Source organism: Aptenodytes patagonicus, chromosome 4 (genome assembly GCF_965638725.1).
Source record: "Aptenodytes patagonicus chromosome 4, bAptPat1.pri.cur, whole genome shotgun sequence".
NCBI classification, from domain to species: domain Eukaryota; kingdom Metazoa; phylum Chordata; class Aves; order Sphenisciformes; family Spheniscidae; genus Aptenodytes; species Aptenodytes patagonicus.
In genome coordinates, this window is record NC_134952.1 from 22929357 (window position 1) to 22955461 (window position 26105).

General features: G+C 42.5%; 1 protein-coding gene and 1 long non-coding RNA gene across 2 annotated transcripts in view; one reads left to right on the forward strand and one right to left on the reverse strand.

The window, feature by feature from the left end:
* Window positions 1–3318: 3318 nt before the first annotated feature.
* On the reverse strand, window positions 3319–4375 carry LOC143160031 (uncharacterized). Its single transcript, XR_012995298.1, has 3 exons — window positions 4132–4375; window positions 3743–3789; window positions 3319–3567 (listed from the first exon to the last, which is right to left on the reverse strand). It is a non-coding gene; the product is annotated as an uncharacterized LOC143160031 (long non-coding RNA).
* A 1840-nt stretch (window positions 4376–6215) lies between these two features.
* The window catches only part of PCDH7 (protocadherin 7), a 293816-nt gene continuing 273926 nt past the window's right edge, over window positions 6216–26105 (forward strand). The window contains exon 1 of the mRNA XM_076336070.1: window positions 6216–9392. Coding sequence (XP_076192185.1) covers window positions 6216–9392 — 3177 coding nt within the window. The remainder of the gene's footprint in view (window positions 9393–26105) is intronic.

Consider the following 26105-nt stretch of genomic DNA (forward strand, 5'->3'; position numbering starts at 1 on the left):
TTTTAAGCGTAATCTGTCTGTCATTTCTACATGATTTTGAAGGGTTAGATTTTTTGCCAACATCTGGGAAAAAAACCCCACTCTGTCTGTAAAAGACCTTTCATAACAGATTCTAAAGAATAATGTCATTAAAAAAAAAAGAAAAAAGAAAACCTCAAAGTTAATCATTGTGATTTGTAAGGAATATATATAAACTGCAAAAATCCTAGTAAAGAGAATCACAACCATTTTTGCTAAATTTCACTTTTCATCATTCTTTATAAATGTGAGAACTCAGAAATGCTGATGGAATCGTGCCTATGCAAGAATCTTTTATTTTGAACAGACCTCAAATATTACTTTAAGAATGAGCAATTATAATCATGCGAGATTTAACCAGTGTTATTCAACACAGACTATTTTTGCTCTGTCGGTAACTTTTACGGGGTATTATCTAGTTCAAAATTCTCACTGAGAGTAAAAGAGAGAGGATTTAAACCTGGTTCCATGCTTAGCTAGCATTCAGTTAAATAAGCACAGACGCAGTTATCTGCTTAAAAGTAAATCTGTGGTTTCCTTATTTAGACTCTTAAGTTTTAACGTCCATCAGAAAGGCTGTTGCTGCAATGAATAATTTAATCACTTCTGCCTATTACATGCTACTACACAGCAAGCACGTTTGCAAAGCTGTGAAAGACACCGGGCAAGTGTCAGCACTCCCCATAATTCAGCCGACCTCCCAGTATATTCACTGCAACGAACTAAGGGAGCTCTGAAGCGGCCGGGGGGAGGTTGTGGTAGGGAAGGGAGGTGAAGAGATCACAACAGAATTGCACCAGATCAGCAAGACACTTTAGAAAGATGAAAGGTCAACGCGGGCTTAGTGCTGTGGTGTTGTCATTTCATCTGTTTGTCCCTTGGTGGAGTTCTTGAGTCAGTTTCTCCTTTCCGTCAAATGGCTTTAACTGTGGGGTTTTTGTCCTTGTTTTATCCCTGCTTTCGAATTTGCTGTCGTGTTTACTGTATTTAACCTTTTCCTTGTATTATTATGAATACGTTACTTTCAAGCCCACCTGATTTTTTTTTTTTCCTTCGGGAGCTTCTTCTTCATTTGTGTGCGCGCGTGTGTGCGCGCAAATAGTACTACGTAATATCTGTTAATGTATAGAGTGGTATAGATATATAAATAATCTGTCTCTCTTTAACCCGAGATGGATTCCCACTGCAGATCCCAGAAGTAATTTTCCAGTGAGAGCCACCGACATTCCTAAACTGCGAAAAACAAATTATCGTGGGCTGAAAGCGCCAACTGTGGACGCGAGTTCGGACGTCGGCGGCAGAAACCGGGCTCCGCCAAGAAATGCAGATAAACTAGCCATTAATTGCATCTGCATATTTTAGAGATGACCCCGTCTTTCCAATCAAGAACGACAACAACGACAACAAAGCCCCGCTGCAGAGCCTCGGAAAGGGAGCTTCGGGGGGGGATGCAGAGGAGCTGGGGAAGCTCCCAGGCTGCTTTAGGATTTCCCCACGTACAGCAGGCTGCGAATGTCAGCAAGACGGATTCCTTCCCACACGCAAGATGCCACCTCGGTGGCCTTATCAGATGTTCCCTTTAAGGACACAAGCTCTTATTTCCCGTCTGTGTATCTCCAGCATCTCTGGCTATTTTATTTATTACAGCCGATTACATTTGTGATCCCTCTTCCCACTTGATCTCACCAGATCAGGAGGACAAATGCCGTGTCGTGTCTGAGCGCGTGTGGGCGTCTGTGTGCATCTGGGAGAGGGGGGAGCCGGGGAGGGAGAGGGGGGAGCCGGCGAGGGGGAGGGGGGGAGTTACACTGCGCAACAGATTTGACCAAGCGGGCCAAACCTCCCCCTCCTGAAACAGCTGGGCTTGTTCCTACCGACACCCAAAAAGCTGTGCGTGCACTGGCCGCGGGACCGAGAGTCCGTGGTGCCGGGGTGGCGGCGAGAGGGGGCGGGGGTGATTCCCCTCTCCCCCCGCACGAACGAGCGGGATGCGGAGGGGGGGGGGGACACGGCCGGCACAGCCCCGTCCCCCTCCCGGCAGCCAGGGCACGTGGACCGGGAGCAGCGCTGCCATCCACCATGCAGCGCACGTCGGGCCCATTTCCCACGCCGGCCGCCTGCCCTGGGGGAGGAAAGGAGGAGGAGGGGGAGGAAGGGGGAATGATAGGAAAGCGGGGGGGGGGCCGTTACCTCTGCTCCGAAAGAGGAACCAATCCACTGTGAAGGACGCAGCACTCCCGAGCAGGAAAGACATTGCACATTCAGAGATTGCATGTGAAGACACTGCAAAAAAGAAAGAAAGGGAGGGGGGCCGGGGGGCGCAGACCGCATGTGAAAGGCATAGTGTGTGTAAGAGAGGCCAGCGAGGGTAGGAAGGGAAGGGGGGAGCGATTGCACATGGCAAGAGAAAGAAATCACTCATTCGCTTGAAAGAGGCTCTCGCAAAGCAGACCGTAGTAAAGTAGCCATGGGAGGCAACGGGGAAGGAGACGCAGACAAGAGGCGAGGTGTCCATGCCGTGCAACAGCCCAGAATCCGATTAAAGTTTATGGCGGGGAGGTTAAAAGCGCTTTCATCCCGCCCCTCCCCTGGCGAATACATTAAGTTTCCTGGCTGCGTTTAAAAGCACAAAGGGAAGGGAACAGCGGGAGCTTCGGGTTGCAGTTGTATTGCTAGTGCAGGGAGCCAGTGTAATGCAGTATACTGGTATTCCTACGTACTGGTATGTCTGGATCTTACACTGTGGGCAAAATTTCCTCCTCTCGGAGCTCCAGAACAGCGAGGGGGAATTTTGATAAATTCAAGTTGCTTGGCAAATGTAATAGGGATTTGGTATTAATCCTACTTAACCCGCTGCGAAGATGCTGAGCTCCCGAGCCCCCCTCCTCCGTCCGGGACTGCGGCGGTGAACACTGAGCCTGCGCCGAGCCGGGCTTTCTCGCTGATGCTGCAGATATAAAGCCGAGTGTCTCCAGCATCGGCGGGGGAGGGTTTTCGCGTTCTGGCGAGGCAGGGAGAGCGGCCGGGGCCGCCGCCGGAGCAGCAGCCCTGCAGCCCTCCGGAGAGAGCAGCAGTCACTCACTCCCCAGCGCCGATTCCACGCGGCACGGCTCTGCCCCTCTGTGCCTCTGGTCTCCCCGAGGAAAGAGGTGACAACCTTCCCTCCCTCCCACATTCACTCGCCGCCCCAAATGACAAAGACATGCTGTGACCGTTGCTTTGAACCACCTCAACATATCCGGCCGCTTTTCGCTCAAACATGTCATCGCGATGAAAGAGAGGCATTTCACTACATTCGCCTGCATGCGCCTTTATTCAAATTAACCATTTAAAACGAGGAATGCACACACGCACACACAGAACCCGCAACAACTTGTTTTCCCACATATGTTCACAGGGGGAGAGAGAGCAGCTGGATCCCTGCCTCCCCCTCGCTGCGCGCACACACACACACACACGCCGGTTCTCTTCCCACTGGCTGCCCCATGCTCGCCCACGTCTTCTCTCTCCTGCCAGCCTACCGGAGTCTCCCTCTTTTCCCTCCGGGATCTGAATGGAGAGGACAGGTACAGGAGCCCGGCATCACCCAGGGCGCAGGGGCAGGGGCACGCAAACGCCATAGGCGATTAAATGGCACAAAGTCAAAAGGAGAAGCGAACTAGGGACGCTAGAATAAACAAAGTTGAGCGGAGAGCTTTAACGTTAAAGTTTATTTCCCACTTACCCAGGTAGGTGACGCTACATTTTAGCAATCGTCGAAGCAGCAAGTCTCTATTCGGAAATAAATCTGTTACTTACATGTGTTTATTCTACTAACCCTCTCGCCCCCTTCCTGATCATCTTCTCCGAGGGATTTTTTTTTTTTTTTTTCCCCTCTCCTAGGAAACCCACAAACACGCTGAAAAGGCACATTCAAATCATGGTAATAGAAAGAACATGAACACAAAGACCAAAAGACTCAAACAGCACTGGGAAACAGGACGAAAGTCTGAGATCTAAGGCATCCCCCCTTCCTCCCTGGAGTTTTATGCAGTTACAGTGACTGCAGCTATTTCACAAAAGCACCGACACGACAGGGGAAGGTGGGAATCTGTGCGAAACGAGTTTTCTTACCAGCGTGATTCCGCAAAATGCAGAGCCCCGAACGTGCACCAGCTCTGCCTAAAAGAAAGGCGAATAAATATTTGCTTTAAAAATCGTTGCTCGGTTCACAGTCTACAGCGGAGGTGGGGGGAAGAGGGTAGGAGAGAATCACTACAGATCACGGGTTAGAGAAGGCAACAGCAGCAACACTCAGGCGTGTAATGAGGATCGGTTTTGAGGACTGAACTGGTGTTTTGTGATCAGCAGCTATCCCACTTGCAGCACTAGCAGCAGCAAAGACAGAGGGTAAGGTTGGGCTTTCTGGAGTGCAGCGCTTGACTCGTTCTCCCTCCTCCTCCTCTTCCTCCTCCTCCCTCCCTTCCTCCCTCCCTCCCTCCCTCCCTCTCTCACTCTCGCTCGCTCTTTGCTCTCCCTCTTTCTCTCTCTCCCTCTCTCTTTCTGTGTGTATGTAGCGCAGGCGGCTCTGCTGCTGCAGCGTCAGGGAAGAGCTACCGAGAGAGGCTTCAGCAGCTCCCACCACTTTGGGCAAACTTGCCGGTTTACTGCTTCTTTTTTTTTTTTTTTTTTTTTTCCCGAGTAGGAAGCTTCTCAGTTGCCATTCAACATTTTAAAGCACAAGCCGCTCTGCCGTGAAAGCGCCTGAGCCACACTTCTCTGAAAGACACAGGAGGGAATACACAATTGCAGATTTCACCCACCGTGGCGGTGCAGATCACAGGAAACAACTGACTGATATAATTTTATTTGCAAATAGAACTCTGTTGGGGTTTTTTGGGGGTTTTTTTTTGTTTTTTTTTTTTTTAAATCGCGTCGCGGATCTTTTCCCCTCCCCTTTGCCATTCCGCTTATATGGATGTAATTCAGAATCTGTGTTAATTCACGTGGGGGATCCAGTTACATCTTGTTCCGCTCCGGGTATATTTACGAGAGACCAATAATCGCCTTTGGACACATAGTTTTGTTGCTAACCTTTGAACTGAAAGGATCAAGTTCAGATCTGGTTACCTGCATTGGGACGGGAAGGAAGAGGAGAGAGAGAGAGAGGGGGAGAGAGAGAGAGAGAGAGAGACTGCAATCTCATTTGTGAATCGCTCTCAGTGCTGCAGATCCAGATTGCTATAACACATGCAGTGCAAATGCAGGTAAGGCACACACACAAACTGCGGATGCAAAAACAAACTTGGGACTGTTGTGTGTGTATGTTCATATCTACAGCCTTGCAAATTCTGGTCAAACGGCTTCTGCAGTTTCTGTATCGTTGCTTTGTGACTAATGACCTTGCGCAGAGTTGTTAAAAAAAAAATCCGCTCCGGAGAAAGAGCTGAACATTTTAGGCGATCTCTGAAGATGGATTTGGGTGCTTTTCTGCCAACCAAAGGGGATATTCTGTGGACTGCTCTGTAATACACGGGGTTCTTCTCCTGTCAATTGTGCAGCTACCGACATTATTGGGATTTTTATTTTTTCTTTACCTTTTTAAATTATTTTTTTTAAAGAACTGCCCATTGCTAAGAGGATTTGGAGTTTTCCCGGACACAAGCCCTTTGAATAAAGCGAATCACATTTTTTTTTCCCTGTGTGTGCAGAGAGGGGGAAGAATAAAGCTAATGCCTTGGTCGTAAACGGCTGAGAGAGAGAGAGAGAAAAGAGAGAGAGAGAGTGTGTGAATTGTAGTTAACTCTAGTGTCGAAGAAGACGACCTGGGGGGCTTCGAATCGCACAGTGCTACTCCTGCTTTTATTGCAAACCTTGCAAAGTGATTACAGTAAAATCAGAGAGGAGGAGGAGGAGAAGGGGAGGAGGAGGAAAATCCCATCCTATCTACCGAGATGAATCTTTAAAAAGCAAAATACTCTGTCCCGTGAACTGTAAGTATATCGCAACTGGAAGGCAGGGAGAGCAGCAGAGGAGCCAGCAGCAGGGTTTTGACCACCAATTGCACCAGCCATGAGACAATAAGTTTCCAGGAACAGAAGGATTTTATAACTGATCACCCGGACGTTCAGCCGCTCTGTTGGCTTATCAGGGGAGTTTACTGGGGGGCAGGTGGGAGTGAGGGGAGGGGGGGGTTCGGTGCGAGGAAGATGAGGAAGATGCGGACTCTCCTTGGCTTTGTGCATTGCTGCTGCTGCTGCTGCTTCTTGCTCCTCCTGCCTCCGCCGCTCTGGGTCAGCCTGGCAGCGGCCAAGCAGCTCCTGAGGTACCGGCTGGCCGAGGAGGGACCCGCCGACATCCGCATCGGCAACGTAGCTTCCGACCTGGGAATCGTGACGGGCTCCGGAGAGGTGACATTCAGCCTGGAATCGGGCTCCGACTATCTCAAGATCGATAACATGACCGGGGAGCTGAGCACCACGGAGCGGCGCATCGACCGCGAGAAGCTGCCGCAGTGCCAGATGATCTTCGACGAGAACGAGTGCTTCCTGGACTTCGAGGTGTCGGTCATCGGCCCCTCGCAGAGCTGGGTGGACCTCTTCGAGGGCCGGGTCATCATCCTGGACATCAACGACAACACCCCCACCTTCCCTTCCCCTGTCCTCACGCTTACCGTGGAGGAGAACCGGCCCGTGGGGACCCTCTACTTGCTCCCCACCGCCACCGACAGGGACTTCGGCCGCAACGGCATCGAGCGCTACGAACTGCTGCAGGAGCCCGGCGGGGACGGCGGCCGCCGCGGCGGCGGCGGCGGCAGCGGGGGGGGCTCGGCCTCGACGGGCTCCGAGAGCGCCCTCTACCCCGGCGGCAGCAAGCGGCGGCAGGAGGCGGACGCGGCGGCCCGCAGCAGCGTCTTCGAGCTGCAGGTGGCCGACACCCTCGACGGGGAGAAGCAGCCGCAGCTGATCGTCAAGGGGGCGCTGGATCGAGAGCAGCGGGACTCCTACGAGCTCAGCCTCCGCGTGCGGGACGGCGGCGATCCGGCGCGGTCCTCGCAGGCTATCCTGAGGGTGCTGATCACCGACGTGAACGACAACAGCCCCCGCTTCGAGAAGAGCGTCTACGAGGCAGACCTGGCAGAGAACAGCAGCCCCGGGACCCCCATCCTGCAGTTGCGAGCCGCCGACCTGGACGTGGGGGTGAACGGGCAGATCGAGTACGTCTTTGGGGCGGCCACCGAGTCCGTCAGGCGCCTGCTGCGGCTGGACGAGACCTCCGGCTGGCTCAGCGTCTTGCACCGCATAGACCGGGAGGAGGTGAACCAGCTTCGCTTCACTGTCATGGCCCGAGATCGGGGCCAGCCCCCCAAGACAGACAAGGCCACGGTCGTGCTGAACATCCGTGATGAAAACGACAACGTGCCCACCATTGACATCCGGAAAATCGGGCGCATCCCGCTCCGCGACGGGGTGGCTAGCGTGGCTGAGGATGTGCTGGTGGATACCCCCATTGCTCTGGTGCAGGTATCGGACCGGGACCAAGGTGAAAACGGTGTGGTGACCTGCACCGTGGTGGGCGACGTGCCCTTCCAGCTCAAGCCGGCCAGCGAGGGCGAAGGGGAGCCGCAGAACAAGCGCAAGTATTTCCTCCACACCTCGGCCCCTCTGGACTATGAGGCTGTCCGCGACTACAACGTGGTGATCGTGGCTGTGGACTCAGGCAGCCCCAGCTTGTCCAGCAACAACTCCTTGCTGGTGCGGGTTGGGGACACTAATGACAACCCTCCCGTGTTCAGCCAGGCTGTGCTGGAGGTCTCCTTCCCGGAGAACAACTTGCCTGGCGAGAGGGTGGCCACGGTGGTCGCCACAGACGCAGACAGCGGCAAGAACGCCGAGATCACCTACTCCCTGGAGGCCTCACCCCTCTCCTCAGAGGCGCCAGGCGGCATCTTCAGCATCGACCCCGACTCTGGGGATGTGTCAGTACAGGCGGTGCTGGACCGCGAGCAACGCGACACCTACGAGTTCCAGGTGACGGCCCGGGACAAGGGCGTGCCATCGCTGCAGGGCTCCACCATGGTGGTGGTGCGGGTGGCGGATCGCAACGACAATGAGCCGCGCTTCATGCAGGATGTGTTCACTTTCTATGTGAAGGAGAACCTGCAGCCCAACAGCCCCGTGGGCATGGTGACCGTGATGGACTTCGACAAGGGCCGCAATGCCGAGCTCAGCCTCTCCATCCAGCCCGGCGACCACGACCAGGCAGCCGGCATCTTCTCCATCGAGAACGACACTGGAACCATTTTCTCCACTGTCTCTTTTGACCGGGAGCAGCAGACCAGCTACACTTTTAAGGTGAAGGCTGTTGACGGAGGTGAGCCACCACGCTCTGCCACCGCCACTGTGTCCCTCTTCGTGATGGATGAGAACGACAACGCGCCCACGGTCACCTTCCCCAGCAACAGCTCCTACACCGTGTTGCCACCCTCCAGCAACATGCGCACCGTGGTGGCCACAGTGGTCGCCACCGATGCCGACACCGGTCTCAACGCCGACCTCAACTACAGCATCATCGGCGGCAACCCCTTCAAACTCTTCGAGATCGACCCGGCCAGCGGTGTGGTGTCACTGGTGGGCAAGCTGGCTCCCAAGCACTATGGCCTGCACCGCCTCGTGGTGCAGGTGAACGACAGTGGGCAGCCGCCCCAATCCACCACTGCCCTGCTCCACGTCTTTGTCAATGAGAGCCTGTCCAATGCCACTGTGGTGGAGAGCCAGGTGGCCCGCAGCCTCCACACGCCCCTGGCCCAGGACATCGCTGGTGACCCCAGCTACGAGCTGAGCAAGCAGCGACTTAGCATAGTTATCGGTGTAGTGGCCGGCATCATGATCGTCATCCTCCTCATCCTGGTGGTGGTCATGGCCCGCTACTGCCGCTCCAAGGGCAAACACGGCTACGAGGCTGGCAAGAAGGACCACGAGGATTTCTTCACCCCGCAACAGCACGACAAGGCCAAGAAGCCCAAGAAGGACAAGAAAGGCAAGAAGGGCAAGCAGCCCCTCTACAGCAGCATCGTCACCGTTGAGGCTTCCAAGCCCAATGGGCAGCGCTACGACAGCGTCAACGAGAAGCTCTCGGACAGCCCCGGTATGGGGCGGTACCGCTCGGTCAACGGCGGCCCGGGCAGCCCCGACCTGGCCAGGCACTACAAGTCAAGCTCGCCGCTGCCCACCGTCCAGCTGCACCCGCAGTCCCCCACCGCCGGCAAAAAGCACCAGGCCGTGCAGGACCTGCCCCCGGCCAACACCTTCGTGGGCGCCGGCGACAACATCTCCATCGGGTCGGACCACTGCTCCGAGTACAGCTGCCAGGCCAGCAGCAAGTACAGCAAGCAGGTAAGAGAGCTGCGCCCCGCGCCGCCGCGGTCCGCGCACCCCCCCGCGCAGCCCCCGACACGCGCGCGCGCACACACCCACACCCACCCCCCCGGGTGAGGGAGCGGCGGTGCCCGCCTCCCCCACCGGCACAAGCAGACACGACCGCCAGGTTCAATGACCCGTTCAGCCTGGTATCCCCGCCCCCCACCCCCCCTCAGCAGCCAGTCAGGTGCCCGGGCCAATACACAGCACGCAGGAAGGAGGGTCAGAATTATTATTATTATTATTATTATTATTATTATTATTATTATTATTATTATTATTATTATATTTTTTATTATTATTATTATTATTACTATCGTTCCCTCCGCTTTTCAGACCCGGCAGCCAACCAGCCGCACCGACGGGGGCGCCGGCGCGAGGGGACCGCGCCGCCCCCCCGCGGGCTCAGCGGCAGCCGGCCGCGGGGGCGGGGGGCGGGCCGGGGACTCGGTCGCCAGCCCAGACAGCGAGCTGTAAGGCAACCTGAGATGCCTTTATCAGCCGCCCGCCCTCAGGCCAATCCTAGCGGTTGGGGGGGGTCAGGAACCGCCACCCGGCGGAGCCGCCGTTCCCTGTCCGCCCCCGCGGTCCTGCCGCCCCCCCCCCCCCCCGGCCCCGCTTTCAGCGGCCGATCCCGCTCGCAGCGGGCGCTTCCCCCGCCGTGATGCTTTCCCAGCCCTAGAGACAGCGAGCTCCGGCTGAGGAGGAAAGTTTCGCTTCGGTAGCCAGGTGTTTTGGGGAAAGGGAGTTGCTGCCTGCCTGACGCTTCCTAAAGCTGTGGGTGAGAGTGGATTTGCAGCCGCGCGCTGAAGCGTTAATGGCTGTAATTACCAGGTCGTTCATGAGGACCAAAATGCTTAAATAATCTACAAAGCCTATCTGCGGTCTAATTTACACCACAGAGATTGCACTTATTGCAGCAGTTGCTCTGAATACACATAAATGTTAGTGATCTCAGAATCGCACCCCAGTATGTTTTCATTGCCTTCCCCCCCTTGTATAATCACATGAAATTCATTCATTCATTCATTCAAGATGAGAGGCTCTAATTTGCCAGCCCAGCTGCTGCACAGCTCTGTCTGTAGCGAGTGTGACTGTCGTGAGACCTCTCAGAGCGAGGTGTGCCTTCAGGAGTGCCACAAGTGACTGGCTCTGATCTCGGCTGTGTTGGCGGAGATCGGTTCAGTGAAGCTCCGGTAGCCTAAAACTGGTGATGGTAGGGACTTCTTTACAGTCCTTGAGATAGAAGAAGGATAGCGCAGAGGAGAATCAAGCTCTTAAGTGAAAGCGTCTGTTTTGTTTATTTTATAAGACACATATGTAGCCTGAACTGAGGTCACTTTTCTTTGGGGAAATACTTTTTGGGTGATGGTAAAATGAGATACTTAACACCTGGTGATTGCCATTACATCTTTCCATATAAGATAATATTCTGAATGTTTCCTCAGATACAGTGCATGTTATACAAGAATCTAGAGATAAATGAATGCTGATTCATGTAAATATAGAGCCAAGTCTGGAACAGGGAAATTCTGACTAGTTTGACAAAAAATGCTTTCTTTTCAACTTATTAACATGCAGATATGGTACACTATGACTTTTTTTATACTTTGAAACGTCTGCTAGTCTACTACAACTGAAGTTTTACAATGTTGCCAGTATTTGCATTCTGCTCAGAAATACTTAAAATACTGTAAAGAAAATGAATTATATGAGCCACTCAGTCTTCCAGATCACCAAAAAAAGTGTGATTGATATACTATCTGCCAGCAGTTTTGTGTATGTTGTTTTACAAGTGATACAGATTTATAGAACGCTTGACACAGTAGTTTCTGGGTGATACATTTCATTAGCTCCCTCCTGCAGAGAACATTACAGTTTCAGTTTGAAAATAGTCTGTATAAAATACAAAGTGCTAAGAAAGTTCCTAAGCTTCCATCTACTAAGCTTTATTAAGCACATAGTAGATTATGCCGTTTTAGTGAACACTGAAACAACAAAGTACCAGTGGAACATGCTAATCATATACTACCTCTTTCTTGCTGCTGCAATTCGTCTAAACATCTGAATTATAAACTGTCAAAGTGTAGTTTATTTTCAGTGTAGAAGAATGACTTGCATGCTAAGTGTAGGAATGGGAAAGGATCACACCACACAAATGACTATTTTGCTTGATAAAAAAACTTATTTAAGATTGTATTACAGAAATATGTTTTGAATTAACGTTTTTCAAGGATATATTTTGATATACAATACATTAAAAGACTTCTTAGTAGAAGAAAATGGCTTTATTACACTTTTACTTGCAACAATCAAACCCAAAGAAGTACATGTTGAATTGCTCCATTATTTATCTAGTTTCTTACAAAACCAATTTCTCAGAGTCGATAGTTTTCCTGTGCTAAATATTTAGTTTGTTATGAAGGTTAGTTTATGTGAGTAGTTTATAGCCAATATTCTAATGCCTTGTCTTTTTATTTTTAAATATGTAGAAAGTATTTACACGCTTGTAAAGCATGCAGGTAAGTTAAGGAAAGTGTCCAAGAAAACAGTAAAGGTAGTGCTAAATAACAGACTTTATAGGAGAGACTGTCAGGCACAAAACTTCTGTTACCGCTTTCCTATGGGTACTTGCCAGCTTGTTGCTGAGTGACATTTATATAGTTGTGTTCATGCTTTTGCATAATAGTGGAGACGTTAAGACTTATTTGCATAGACAATATGTAGACTTTTCACATCTCAAACATTGACAGTGGAGCATTTCTCAGTTTATCAGGCAAAACACACGAGCATTTTTAACACCCAAACTACGTGGAGCTCTTGTTCAGCACGTTGTTTAGAGAGAAACGTGAAACAGTTGCAGATAAAGGGTTTTGATGTGGTGTATATCAGATTGTTTCATAATTCAGCTGTACCTGCAAAATAGAACCAGTGGCATATTGACGTGACTGTGATAGGGAGACTAGTTGAAATCTCTAAGGCTTCCTTTATTTACTCATTGACAGTTCCCTTTGTTCTAAGGAGACATTAGAAGGTGTATAAAGTTTTAGAACAAAAAAGTGGACACAGCAGAACATACCTGCTCTAAGTTACTGGAGATGAGAGCGATACTAATTTCCCATTAGTGTAATTAGAATTGGTAATTGATACTTTCGTATATCTACAATACAGCAGTCAGGAAATAAAGTCTCTACTTAGGTGACCGACTGGTGTACCCCAGTGAATGCAAGTTGTTTTCATCCTAATTATTTGATACTTCCTTTTTAAGGTAATGCATTGAATTTCTTATATGAGTTCCCAAATGCATCTTTTTTGATACAGTACTGTATAGGAGAACTTCAGTGGAGAAAACTACAAACAATTTGTAACTCTCTTTCTTGCCATCAGGTGTTTTATACAAAGTTTAAAACTAAATTCTGCATTCAGTAGACTTCTGACATTTCACTGTCACTTTTTAGAAGACCTTTCACAAGTTTGACTCCTATTCTTGTCTTATTTAGCATGGTATTACTCTGAAATATTCTTTTAGCCTCCTATTTATCAATTCTCTCTTATTCAGTAAAGCACTAACATATCTACTTAACAAATGTTTAAAACACTTAGTATTCCATAGGTCTTAATCACTTGCCAAAAGTCAAAGCTGTACAGAAGTGTTTTGCTGAACGGGGATGAGTTTAAGCAAGTGCTTTTCTGGATCACAGATTTAAAATCCGAACCCTCCAGGTGCTGCACGTTGCCTGTGAGGAGCATGGATACCACTAACTTCCAGCAAAGACAGCCAAAGATAGGGAAAGCTCAGTGCCTAAAAGGAATCACTCAGCAGCTTGGAGGATTGCGTCCTTAATCATAATTCTAATAATAGATTTTAATTGTAAACAATTGTTCATTTTCTCATGTTAGTTACAGTATATCTTTATAATATATGTTGTTTTCTCTACTTTGTTTCACAGTGCAATATGGTGGCATATGAGCAGGATTATTTCACTGAAAATTTAATCATGAATATAAGATTAGCACGTTAACAACCACTGTTTGAAGAACAGGCCTTTTAAACCCTGTTTATATGTTTAAATTTTTTGGCCATTATATTCTCTTGGTTTCTTTTTTACTTGCTCTGCTCAACAAACAATGATTATTGACTACTTAAAACACCACACTAGTTGTGGTGGTGTTGGGTTGTTTGTTTGTTTGTTTGTTTTAAGAGATACTGGTCACCATCTGTAGAGTTAGCAGAACAAGTACAGGAACTTCTAAGCAGCATTATTTCTTTGCTTGGGGTGTTGGCTTCCTGGCCAATTCTGTAATCCTTTATGAATTATCCTTATGCCTGTTTTCATTGGACATGTACTGTTTAGTGAAGAAAAATGTTTGTCATACCAGAGTGTGCTGACACACTAGTCAAAATTAGATGCATATCCTGTAAAGTCTTACTTCCATGAAAGTGAAATAAGTAGAAAATAATTTTTGAAAAAAATCTTTGTATGGTAGCCAGTTAATTTGTTTCCTAACATTTCAAACGTTAATCAGTCTGTTGCAATGTAGAAGCATTTTGACTAGTTGGTTATCATGTATGTGAATTGTATCTATAAGCTAAATGAGTCAATTTCCTCATAAATATGCACATAGAACCAGCAGCCTTAATAGGACCCAAAATTCATCCATTAAGGGGGCAATCAGTTTAACCATGCAGGAAAGCATCACCTTTTTTCTTGCTTATGTATAGACACACACATAGGCTTATCTCAAAGACTGCTTTTTATAATCGTAAAGCAACTCTCAAGAATAAAGTTTTTCACAACTTTCAGCTAAGTAAATGTCCTACAGTATAATAGTCATAAAAATAACAATGTTGTGGTAACACTAAGTGCAACGTAGAGAAAAAATGGGAACATTGTCATTAAGTATGAACATTTACATTGGCAACTTCTTTCATACATTTAACTTTAATACTGTTTGGTGCAAATTATACAGAAGTATATTTTAATTTTCTGTTCTCAATTTGCATTATATTAAATACTTTACAATTAGTTTTTAAAAGTGACCCACATTTGACCTTCAGTAACAAATTCTGATGAAAGAGGGGATAATTAAACATGAAATAGATGGATTGTTGATGCTTTAATTATCTTTATTTAACTCAAAGTGTTCCACTGATAAGTACAGCCTTTATTTTTTTTCTTCTTCAGTAAAATCATCCTGTACAGTGCGCAAATGACTAAGTTACCACTTGAATCATTCTGCACTCCCAGGAGATGTACAGAGCCAAAAGGGACAGGATCTGAGTAAAGGAGGATTCATGCTCCGAATAAGTAAAGAACTGTACTATTATAGGCAAGGGGTAGCAAGAAACATCTTTAAAAGGACAGAATCTGATTTATCAACTCAGACAGCTCTCTGGCATTGTACATACTGATATGAACCTAGGTTATAACCATGGTTAGCAGTTTGACTATTGCTCTGTCAGTCTGTACTGTAGCAGAGAATTTCCGAGTGTGCTGCTGCTTCTTTCTCTCTGTCCTCTCAGAGAGAGACACTCTCTCTCTCTCTTTTTTTTTTTTTTTTGTTTATTTGCCTTTTTTCCTAGTATTTGGGATATTTGCTAGTTTGACCAACTGTCAGCTGTGTTTCAGAGAAATACCTGTCCTGCAGCTTCAGGCATATTTTCCTTTAAGGATTTTCTTTCAAGTTTTAGAAGGCTTATGTAGTTAGTGACCTGCTGGGCTATGTTGAGATGTAAAACTTACCAAATTGGTTTTGCATTAAAATAGAAAAGAAAATCAATAGACTTCAGAAGTAGTTAGCATTGTGCTTATGAGTTAATTAACTAAATCCTTCACAAGCGCTGTGAACTTTTTGCTATATTTGCTGAACATTTTAGTATTTAATTACTGATCTTAACAGGACACATAATTTTCATTTTCTTTGACTATATATACAGGAAATATTGATACAGACATATGAGCAATTCAGTACAGTATTTAGCAGGCTGCTTTTCTAAGTTTTCTAAGCAAGTTTGCTTCCAACAGATATTTAGAAACTGTTAAAGCTGCAAAACAATTTCCTTTTTTCAGTCTTAGGCTGCATGTAATATGTTCCATGTAATTTATGTTCTACATTACCCCATTTTTTTTGATTTATTACATTTTTAGGTGTTTTTATCTCACTGAGTGCTCAGGCAATGCTATTTTTGTATTTTTCTCCCCTGATTTTTTTTTTCCTAGAAAAGTAGATCTGTTGTTGCTCTGTTATCAGATTTTGGACTTTGCTAGCGTATACTAGATATTAATTTTAATCAATAATTAAAACAAACAAAAAAATAGACCAACAGTTACTATCCAGAATCAAAAGAAAGTTTTTACTTACTCTTATTTTTGTACATAAATTTGCATTATTTCAGTTTTTGAATCCAGATTGTAAAAGAAAACTCTGACACTCATATGGGTGTATGTCAAGTTTATTGACTGTGCAGTTTAATGAAAAGTGTTTTGGTAATGTAGACTGTGCAATTCAAGTTATTCTAACAGTGTACGCTGCATGACCCACTAGTACTATAAGGAGAATTTTTAAAATACTGTTACTAAAAATACTTTAATTTTTTTTTTCAGTTGATCTCACAATACCCAGTCCTATCAAGCCTTCCTAGCTTCCCATCCTACAAAATACATGTCGCTAGGTTAAATAGTAAAAATGAAATTCACCTATATCCTGTATCTTTTCATGTTTTTTCTTGTTTGTGCTAAGTTGCACAGTTTGAAATTTTTAAACCTTAATTAAATGTAAGTAAAAATAATTTGTGAATCTAAGGTCTGAGTAAAACAGCAGATGAGATAAAATTATAGGGTCCCTTAGAATTTTGACTTCTATGAAAAAAATGTCTAAGGAGAGGGGAGAGAACATACACATAGTATAAAAAAGCTAGGACTGACTTACTGTCTTCCATATACTTCAGGCAACAGAGACTTCCCAAGGTCACTTTTATTTTGCTGTTGTGGATGACAAAATGTCACACTAATGCTGGAGTAACTAAGGTTAGTTGGGGCATCTAAAATGTGATTTACAACAACAGAAGAAGACAAAGGAGGATTAAAAACTTATTTCTTATTTTAGTGCAATTTCCTCTATAAATATTTAACTGAGAGCAGGTTATGAACAGATGTCAAAATCTCAAAACATGATTATACTGAAGTACCAGTTAGTCAAGTTCCTGAATGATGTCAGTGACACACATTGGAGTTGTCCAACTGTGTGGAACTGTGCTTAACATGAGTCGTTTGCTCACCCTTATACGCCCATTTTCACTGACAAGAGTTATAAAATTATAATTAAGAGCAACTTTTGACTGTATTGAAAAAATAGGGAATAAGTTTGATATATAACATGTATGAGCAATGTGGAGGAACCACTTTATTATTATTTTTTTGTGGAAGGAGGAGATAGGAAAACAAAAGTTTTGGTTTTTACAAGTTTGAACAGAAATAAGATTCTGGCCACATTTAAAACTGAAAGGTATGTAAAAGTTATGTGCTTTCTTTTTTTATTATTTATATCAATCAAACAAGCCTCTCAGGTAACACAGCTGTTCTGCAATCATTAGTATATAAAATGCTGCAGCATAACCCCAAAAGTATAGTTTAATTTTACTCAGAGTGGACCACAAATTACACAATTATTAGAAGCTGAAGAAAAGCGTTATGTATGTCTTTCAAAACTTAATTTACCTTATTAACTACTGACAAGAGTGATTATATTTTTTTAAAGGCAAACGTTGTTCTGTCAGGTGAGATTTTGTTACAGATTTTATGTTCTGAATCAAACCACCTAATGGCTGAGCTTGTAATCCTTGAATGAAAGAAATGTGTTGTTGCAAGTAGAATTCTTGGAGTATTAGGAAGCAATAAAATTAATATTTATCAAAGTATTTGATATAGGGTCTTTTATTATCTACAGATAATATAAAGTCAAATTATAGATACTGTAAGTCAATTTTTTAAGGCTAGGTACAGAAGGTAGGTACTAGCTGACATGCTGAAAATCACTCACAGAATATGTGGTAGAACTAGAATACAGAAATACTGATTCCATCTGCCAAAAATTTAGAGAGAATTTTATCTTGCAGCCTTGTCTGAACCAATTCCTTTATGGTACCACATTGTAAGTAACAAAATATTTGTCACCTGACAGGATAAAAATTCCTGCATTACATGGTCACATGATGATTATGGAGAATCCTCCATAAACTCCCTGAAAAGTAGTTTCTTGACTGGGGTTGTGGCCAGGAAATGCATGTCTTTTGTGGTATGTGCCAAATGTTTTGTCTGTGGTAGCACTTCTCAGAGAGAAGCAGGAGGGGCTGCCATAATTTATTCTGTCTGTCCATGTATAGATGTCAAGGACTTTCCAGTCCTGGAGCACTGTAAAATATGAGAAGTAGCTCCTACTTCCTTTGGATACCAAATCCATGTGAGGCAGAATTGCTTTAACACATTCTCTGAGACTTATCCTTGGGGAAAATATCCTTTATCAGGACAATACTTTTACAGGGATACAACGTGATGTAGAATTGCGTTTCTGAGTTCAGTGTTATGTTGAAAAATGAACTAAAGGAAATTATGGAGACATTCACAGTGTGGTGGATGTGATTCTAAACATATTCATCCTAGTGTCACTTTAGACACCCTAAATTTTCTGAGGTGTCTGCACTGAGTTGCACAGACAGGGTGTATGACGCAAGACCTGGATGTCTTCTGGGACACTCTTCTGTAGCTGCAGCTCAAGGCCAAACAAAAAAGCAATCACTAAAGCCTTTGGTTTACTTAAAGAAACAATAATTAAAATAAAATTAAGCACTCTGTGAATGTAATGCATTTTGGCAAGGTTGATAATGATTTTTCCAGTAAGAACTTAAGCACAATTTTCAAATGTGTGTGCCATAAACATGCCTATTAATAGAATGTGCATGTGCAGATATATGTTCACATATATACTGATGTTAGGTTAACAAGTTATTTTTGATTTGGCACAAACTGTTTGTGTTTTTACAGAAACAATATTGACAGCAGTTAGCTTAACTGAATTTCCATTCATCTTCAGACCTCTCAGGCTGACGTTTATCTCATGTGAGGTGAAACTACAGGTAGTTCCACAAAAGTCAATCAAATTTAACTAAAACCAATTGCTGTAAGTTAAATCAGGTGATATAATATCCAGAGACTGCTTTATAGTAAAACAAAATATAGATACAGAAGACCAGTTTATCAGTTTGGTTGTTATGCATCAAGTCTCCTGCATTTAACTTATCAGTATGTATATATGTATAATTTGCAAAATAACAGAGTAGGTTTTCATCATGTATTACATCCAAATGTAAAATTATCTTTGTAACAGGCTCTGGGAATGATGTGGCTTTAATGACATTTCAAAAAGTACGATTTTAGTATTAAACACATTCTTACTCAAACTAATGGTACAGCAAGAGTATGTATGGCAAGCTATCTTTGTTCAGTTACCTGATAGGTCACAGTGTTTATTCGTGGAGTTATGTGTTACCCTTTGTAGGCATACTTACGAGAAAGGCTTGGCCTGAAAATTCATATCCACTTTATAATGCAAAACTTTGTCTCTCAGATGATAGCTGGCCATTTGCAAGTCTGATTAATTTATTTGGGAGTCCTTTTTTAAACACTATGTTTAACAAGAGAAAATACTTCACTAGCTTGCAAGCTTTCTAAAGATGAAAGACAGGAACAGAAATATAGATAATAAAACAACAGCAAATTAAAATATTAGTTACTTCACCTGGCCCCAACATTTTCACAGTGATATTTTAAGTCTCTGTTTTATCACCTTTACTGTTCACAACTTTTAAGTCTGCTGGTTTCAACATCCATTTGGTCTCATTCTCCATCATGTCACTCCTGTTCTAAGTGAAGTTACATTGTCATAAAATTTGAGTAATGAAATGGTGAATCAGTTTCCTTATCTCCATCCATGTGTTCTAAATTGGTTATAATGACATAACGTGTGCCTTGCGTGATAGTGAGAGTATATCCATCATTCTGTTGAATCAGAAAAATGCTATTTTCAATGAGCATGTAATTATGTTCCAGTTGCAGCACAAGTTTATAGAAGGACAGTAATTGATTTATTTGAGAGACAAGTATTTGTTTCATTTTCAAGTGATGTGAGTTCTTTTACAGAAGGAATAATTGCACTGGAAACTGGAAATCTCTGCTTAATACAGGTCACTACATGCTCAGCCACTGAACCTCAGCCCAAATCTTGGGTAAGATCTGTCATGTAGATTTAGAAAATTCACTCAGAAGGCTCCTCTGACTATATACTGATGGTTTTATTCTGCTTCCTGCAACTTAAGAGCCTGAATCTATCACTTTATTTTAATGCAGTTTTTCTGATAACGAATAAAATTCAGCTATTTCTAGAGCAGGTGTTAATACATATGAGTAAAAGTGACAGCAGTGAGTGTGAAAGAGAGCAGTACCTGTTTTTGTGGTGGTTTTCAACTATGAGCGTTTTTCCTAGAAATTACAACATGTAGTCTGGGTCATGTATTTTACCCAATTTATTACTATACACATATAAAATAGAATAGAATAACATATCTGAAATATCTAACAACAGTGCAGATGGGAGTAGTACTTTATAGGAATGACAAACAGCTACCACCGAGGTGCAGTAGGCGTTTCACCAGGATGTGGGTTTATGTAATGGGTGGGTTCATTCAGTAGGTTCAGACTTGATGCTGGCAGCTCCCTTGAGCAGATACGAAACCAGTATAGGTTGGTGCAGCACAGTAACTCATCCTGTTTAAAATCTCCAATTCCATATGTGGAATTGTATGTTACTAAAAAAATTGCTGCTTGCAGTATTTTTATGTGCTTTTTAAAATGAATTAAAAAAAAAAAAAAAACCAACATAAAAGAGATTTAGTTAAGAAGGGAAGGAAACTTGTGTATCTGTTTGCAAAACGGCACTGCCTTAGTTGTTCTGTGTTTTGCAGAGATCACTGGACACTTATATAATTTGTCCTATCTTTTTTTGTGCAACACCAGTTCTCTAAATATTTATTTATGAAATGTTGCTAGTATTCTGAATCTTTTTGGTTGTTCTTTAGTGCAGAAGAAAAGATAAGCAACAGTGTGAAATTCCTCTGTGCTAAATAAATTAAGAAGATTTTTGTCTTCATTATATTGCAAAATATTGTATCACTTATGTGACATTCAAGGAGACTGGAGGATGTTATATTCAATTGGCCCTTAAGACACTGCTGAAAGAATTGAAAATTCATCTTGGACTTTCTAATACTGAATATTAGTGCACCTTTCTAGGAACCTTGAATGCTAAATTTATGTATTTTTTCTTTACTAGTTCTTAATTAAATATATAAAGTGACAGAACTCTTCAAATTACACAGTAAACTTCCTGGAGAATTAATGTTACAGAAATATGAAAGGACTGGCTAAAGCGTCATTTTATCAAATGTTTCTAAAAGGCTTTATGTATTTATAAGACTTCATGATCTACTATTGATGCAAATTACTAAGGATAAAAGAAAATCCATCTGTTATAAAAGAAAAAAAAAAAAAAGAAATAAGTCCAAGGATTTGAAAGACTTAGCATTAAGGACTAAGAATTCATACTTTGTGATGGGCTTATAGTAATTGACAGTAGAAAAGATTTCTTTTTAGCATTCACAATGTGTAGGTTTTTTTTTTTAATCGAATGAAAATTACTTTGCCATAAAAGCTTCTCATGTAACATATCCTGTTGCATTTCATAATTTCATATTCTTCACTGAACTGTCTTAATTAAAATATGACCTACACCATTTCATGTTGCGTTGGGCATTACTAGTTTTGTTATTATTATCCTTACATTTAATCAAATTGTCTGTAGCTAAATAAATAGCATTTCATCAAGAGCCGTTGGTTTTCAATCAGCTAGGAAACAGATTACTGGCATGAGAACAGATCTAAGGCTAGTGTCTCCGATCTGCAACTAATTGTGCACTGATAATAGTACTGCCCACAAGCAAATCTTACTCGCGGTCCTATCTATGATAGATTTTCCTGTACGTTAATATTAAATCAGATGGAGACATTTTGTAATACCATTACAGTTACTATCTTTAACCTTTCCTTTTTAATTTGAAATATATGCTGTTTGGAGATACTATCTCGGTGTTTCATTTCTGAAAAGAAATGAAGAAAAGAAAAATCTCAAGGAAAACATAATAGCCATGCTTTTTTCTTTAGCTTCTCCTCTTAAAATGGTCACTTCTATAGGAGATAAAGTACTGTTGATATTTAAATAAGTATTTACCTGTAAAATCACATATTCTACTGCTTGGGTCAGAGGGGAGAGGAACGTGTCTGACAAATTGGAGCAGGAACTAGTGCTTCACTCTAGCTTGGTGGCGTGTGGGCTAGCTGTTGTGAGTGCGGGTCCCAGAGTACTCTCTGGATCAGTTGCAGACCACATACTAACCATATACCAGATTACTGCATTAAGACATTATAAACATTCACATTTTTGCAGTGTGAAAATGATGAAGGTGACTACTGGAGTATGTAGGAGCTCTTGTATTGTACCAAGACTCCATCATTTCAGGCTCTTCACAAATGCAGAACATACTGTAAAAGGTGCTCTTAAAAAATACATAGAGGGTAGAATAACACATAGTGTAGTCAGCACATTATAGTCCACTGAAAGAAAGCTGTCTTCTAACCTGTGTACATTATTCTTGTGAAATGATTCCAACAGTTTGAAATCTTCAAATTTTCACCTTGCTAGTTATGCAAACAGCTCTTCACTTTTTCACTAAAGCAAGTGGGAATTGTTCACTGTCACAAATAATAAATAACAAGAGTACCCGATCTGCACAGCATGGAAGTGATAAAAACACATGCTTATGAGTGCTTGAGATTTCACAGCTATTAATTTTGAACTTTTTGATTGTAGTTCTGTTTTACAAGAGTGGATGCTGTTAGGGCATCAGTACAATGTGACAGTGAAAGATTATGACAACATGCATTTATCATTATGAGCTTGATAAATTTGGTGTAAGAGATGGTCAGAAAATGCCCCTAAACCTGAAGTCATAAAATGCATCTTGCCTTTACTGAAAATTTAACATTTTTATATTATTCCTAATAATCTTTAATACTAATTTAATAGTAACATGAATATGTTTGGGAAGGTTTCATTGTACGTAATTAAATGTAGAGGACTTATCAATGTTAGTGAATTCCTTAACATGTACATTGAGGGACACTAAGAGTTTATGTGCAGAATGCTATTGTGTAAACAACATGTATTCACACACAGAAAGGTCCTTTACAAAAGGTCAATAAATACCACAGCACATTTGGGATTAAAAAAGTTAGAAGGACTCTTCAGGCTTTGACTTTTTTTTTTTTTTTTTTTTTAATTTATGTTTTAAAGGCATCTTAGCATTTAAAGTCTAAATTACAAGTTTTGCCTAAGAGTATACTCCTCAACTACTTCTGTGTAAATCAAAACGTGGTAGAACATGTCTTCCATTTTGAGATTGCAGTATTCACAGTGTGGTAGGAGTGTTTCAAATCAGACACCACATTTTTGGTTTATGGTTAGAAACAGGGATTTCAGAAATAGGCATAATTCTGAAGCTGTGTACCGTAAGACAGCAGAACACAAAGAATCTGAATGCTGAATCTATAGTATTTCTGTTCAAATTTCATAGCCATAACAGAGAAAAGAAATCCTATGACATACAGTAGAAAAAGTCCTGAATAATGGAAGCGACTGAATAAGAACATGTCTAGAAATGTTAGTACCTCATTTTTTTATCTGTATTGTTCCAGGGAAGCCATCTCCAGCCTTTCTAAAATCCTCACTGAGCTGGTAATTTTTTTCACGTTTTCAGAATACCATCAAAGCCGTGCTAATCTGGACCAAGGGCATGCCTCAGAGTCCTGGAATCTCTGAAGAAAACATTTTGCTGTCTTTCCTATTTTTGACATAATAGAGTTTCACTTTAAACTTTTTAAAAACATATAGGGAGGACAGTTTTTTTATTTACAAGGCAGGTGTTGTAGGTTGCAATCAACAGTTTACAGTTCATCACAAGATTAATAAGAGAGAATTGCAGATCCAAGAGGCATATGCTGTCATATACTATCTTTAACCTTTCCTTTTTAATTTGAAATATATGCTGTTTGGAGATACTATCTCGGTGTTTCATTTCTGAAAAGAAATGAAGAAAAGAAAAATCTCAAGGAAAACATAATAGCCATGCTTTTTTCTTTAGCTTCTCCTCTTAAAATGGTCACTTCAATGGTCTAGCTCAATAATTAGGCAATCTGACTACTGACTGCAATAAGTTTCTGATAGATTGTAGTGTGTATCCCGTGTTTAAGGCATTGTACGCTTGTAATCTGGAGGAGGAAAAGGAACAATCTCATGAGAAAAGAAAATCCAGCTTCTAGTAAGTACATCTTTCTGCCTACCACTTTTTTTTCTGTACTGGAAAACTGCAGGTATTTGTTTTGTCTCCCAGAGAAAAGGCTTAGCACTTAAGCAAGACTTTTCTCATAGAAAAGGAGAACAGTTAGTGTTCTGTCTTTTTCTTTTTTCCTTCTTTGTTTCTTTCTTTACCCCCTAGAATTTTCTTTGGAACTTGGAGAGAAGAGCTATTTTTTAATCATTCTAGCACTCCAGTTTCTGGCAAAGTCTTTTATTAAATAATTGAAAAAATATTTTGGGATAACTTTGTCAAGTAAAACTGATGCTCTCGACCTTTCTCTTCCTCAAAAGCAGTGCGCTTTTAAGACACTGGGGGATACAGGTAGGAAAATTTCATCTTTCTATGCTTTTAAGACTGCCTACTTTTTTTTCTATGCTTATATTTGGAATGATTTTGAAGGGACTCTTACAAGAAGCATAGGCTAGCTAACTAATACGAAGAAATAAAGGAATAAAACAAAGAGAACCTGTGATGGAAGCAATTGTCCCAAAATTTTTTCTCCCCAGTTTTTTTTTTTTTTTTTTTTATTTAAACATAAAGATTCTGATTAAATAAATTAATCTAGTGAACCTTAAAATAATCACTTATATGTTGGCTTTATGAAGAGCTGTTTTGAGAGCCAAATAAAGCCAATCTGTTAAATTTTTTTTGGGGGGAGGAAGAACTGTTCTTGAGGAGGCAGTAGAATATATATACTGACATATATGGGAATTTTACTCACATATAAGGTACCTTGGAGTCCTATAGTATTTGTATTCAAATCCCAGTTATTGTGCTCTGAGTTTTCAGTCTTACCTTCGCAGTGGCAGTGTGAAGATTTCCAGATTTTCATTTCAGTCTCTGTTCTTCCCACCAAACCAGTTTGTTTTTCTAATATAGTAGGAGTCTCATACTACTGTGCACTAAGGGTCTAACATTAAGAAAATGTGGAGACTGCACATTATTTAAATTTTGTTCTTTCTTCTGGATTGCAGAAACTGTTGGAGATCCAGAAGTATGTTACTATTAGTTTCTTGATGGTGGTGTTTTGTTGTTGTTTTTTTTTTTTTTTTTAAATAATTAACTTCTGCCATAAAACCTTAAATATTTGAGGGTCTGAGCATATATGGTGAAAGGTAAGACAGTGAAGACAGGAAAGATCTTCATTTACAGAATTCCCCTGTCCTATAGAATAGCAGTACGTGTCTGTATGACATTTTGGGCACTGTTTTCCAAAAGAGGGGTCTTTTCTCTACTATAATAATGACAAAACCAAATCAACCCCCCAAAAAAAACCCAACCCACAACCCAAAACAACAAACGTTCCCAAATCAGGCCGATTTCTTTTTCCATGAATCAACATCCCAAGTTAAATTCAGAATCAGTCTGGCAAACACCTATGGCTGACCTATGCTGTAAAGAGTAAACAGAGGAAATGTCAGTTTTATGACTAATCCTCTGTTTTTCATGAAACCTTTTCTTTCCAAAAGAGGCTTAAGTGTTTCAAGCACAAATGAAATAGTGCCCATCTTCTCTACTTTTCCATAATTCAAGAGCTAGGAAGCCTGATTTGTGAGAAGCTTATTCTGTGACTTTGTGTGTAATTGACAGTGAAGGGGGAAAATGAGGCAATGTTACGCCTTTGCTAGCTCTTTTTAAAGGAAGGAATATACTTACTCATTAATGATCCAAGCTATGAATAGATTCATGGTTTATAGCACAGCCTTAGAGTGGGTTAAGAGAATTTAAGGGTTTATCACACAGCCTTAAAGGGGACTAAGAGAATTTAAAAGAAAGATATTCAGACTGGAAAATTCTGGGTAAAAATTTACCTGTCTTCTTGGCAGTTCATTATTAAATTATGTGTTGGCATTTTGCAAGCACAGAAAGAAAAGAAAGGTACAGGCAAAGGAATAGAAACACACTGATGACCTATTGTTAGAGTTTAAGTAGAATAAATGATTATCATCTAAAGTACGGAGCAGAGGTAATAAAAACCATTGCAAACTACTATCCACAGTGCATAGTATCCAGTAATACAATTTAGTTCATTACATTACTGCATGATGTAGTACTGCATGATGCAGTATTATTATACTCTCTCTTTGTCCTGGACTTAAACTTGTTCTTGGACTAGTTCTAAACAGTAGATGTTTCATGATCACCTGCAAATGAATCCATTGTTA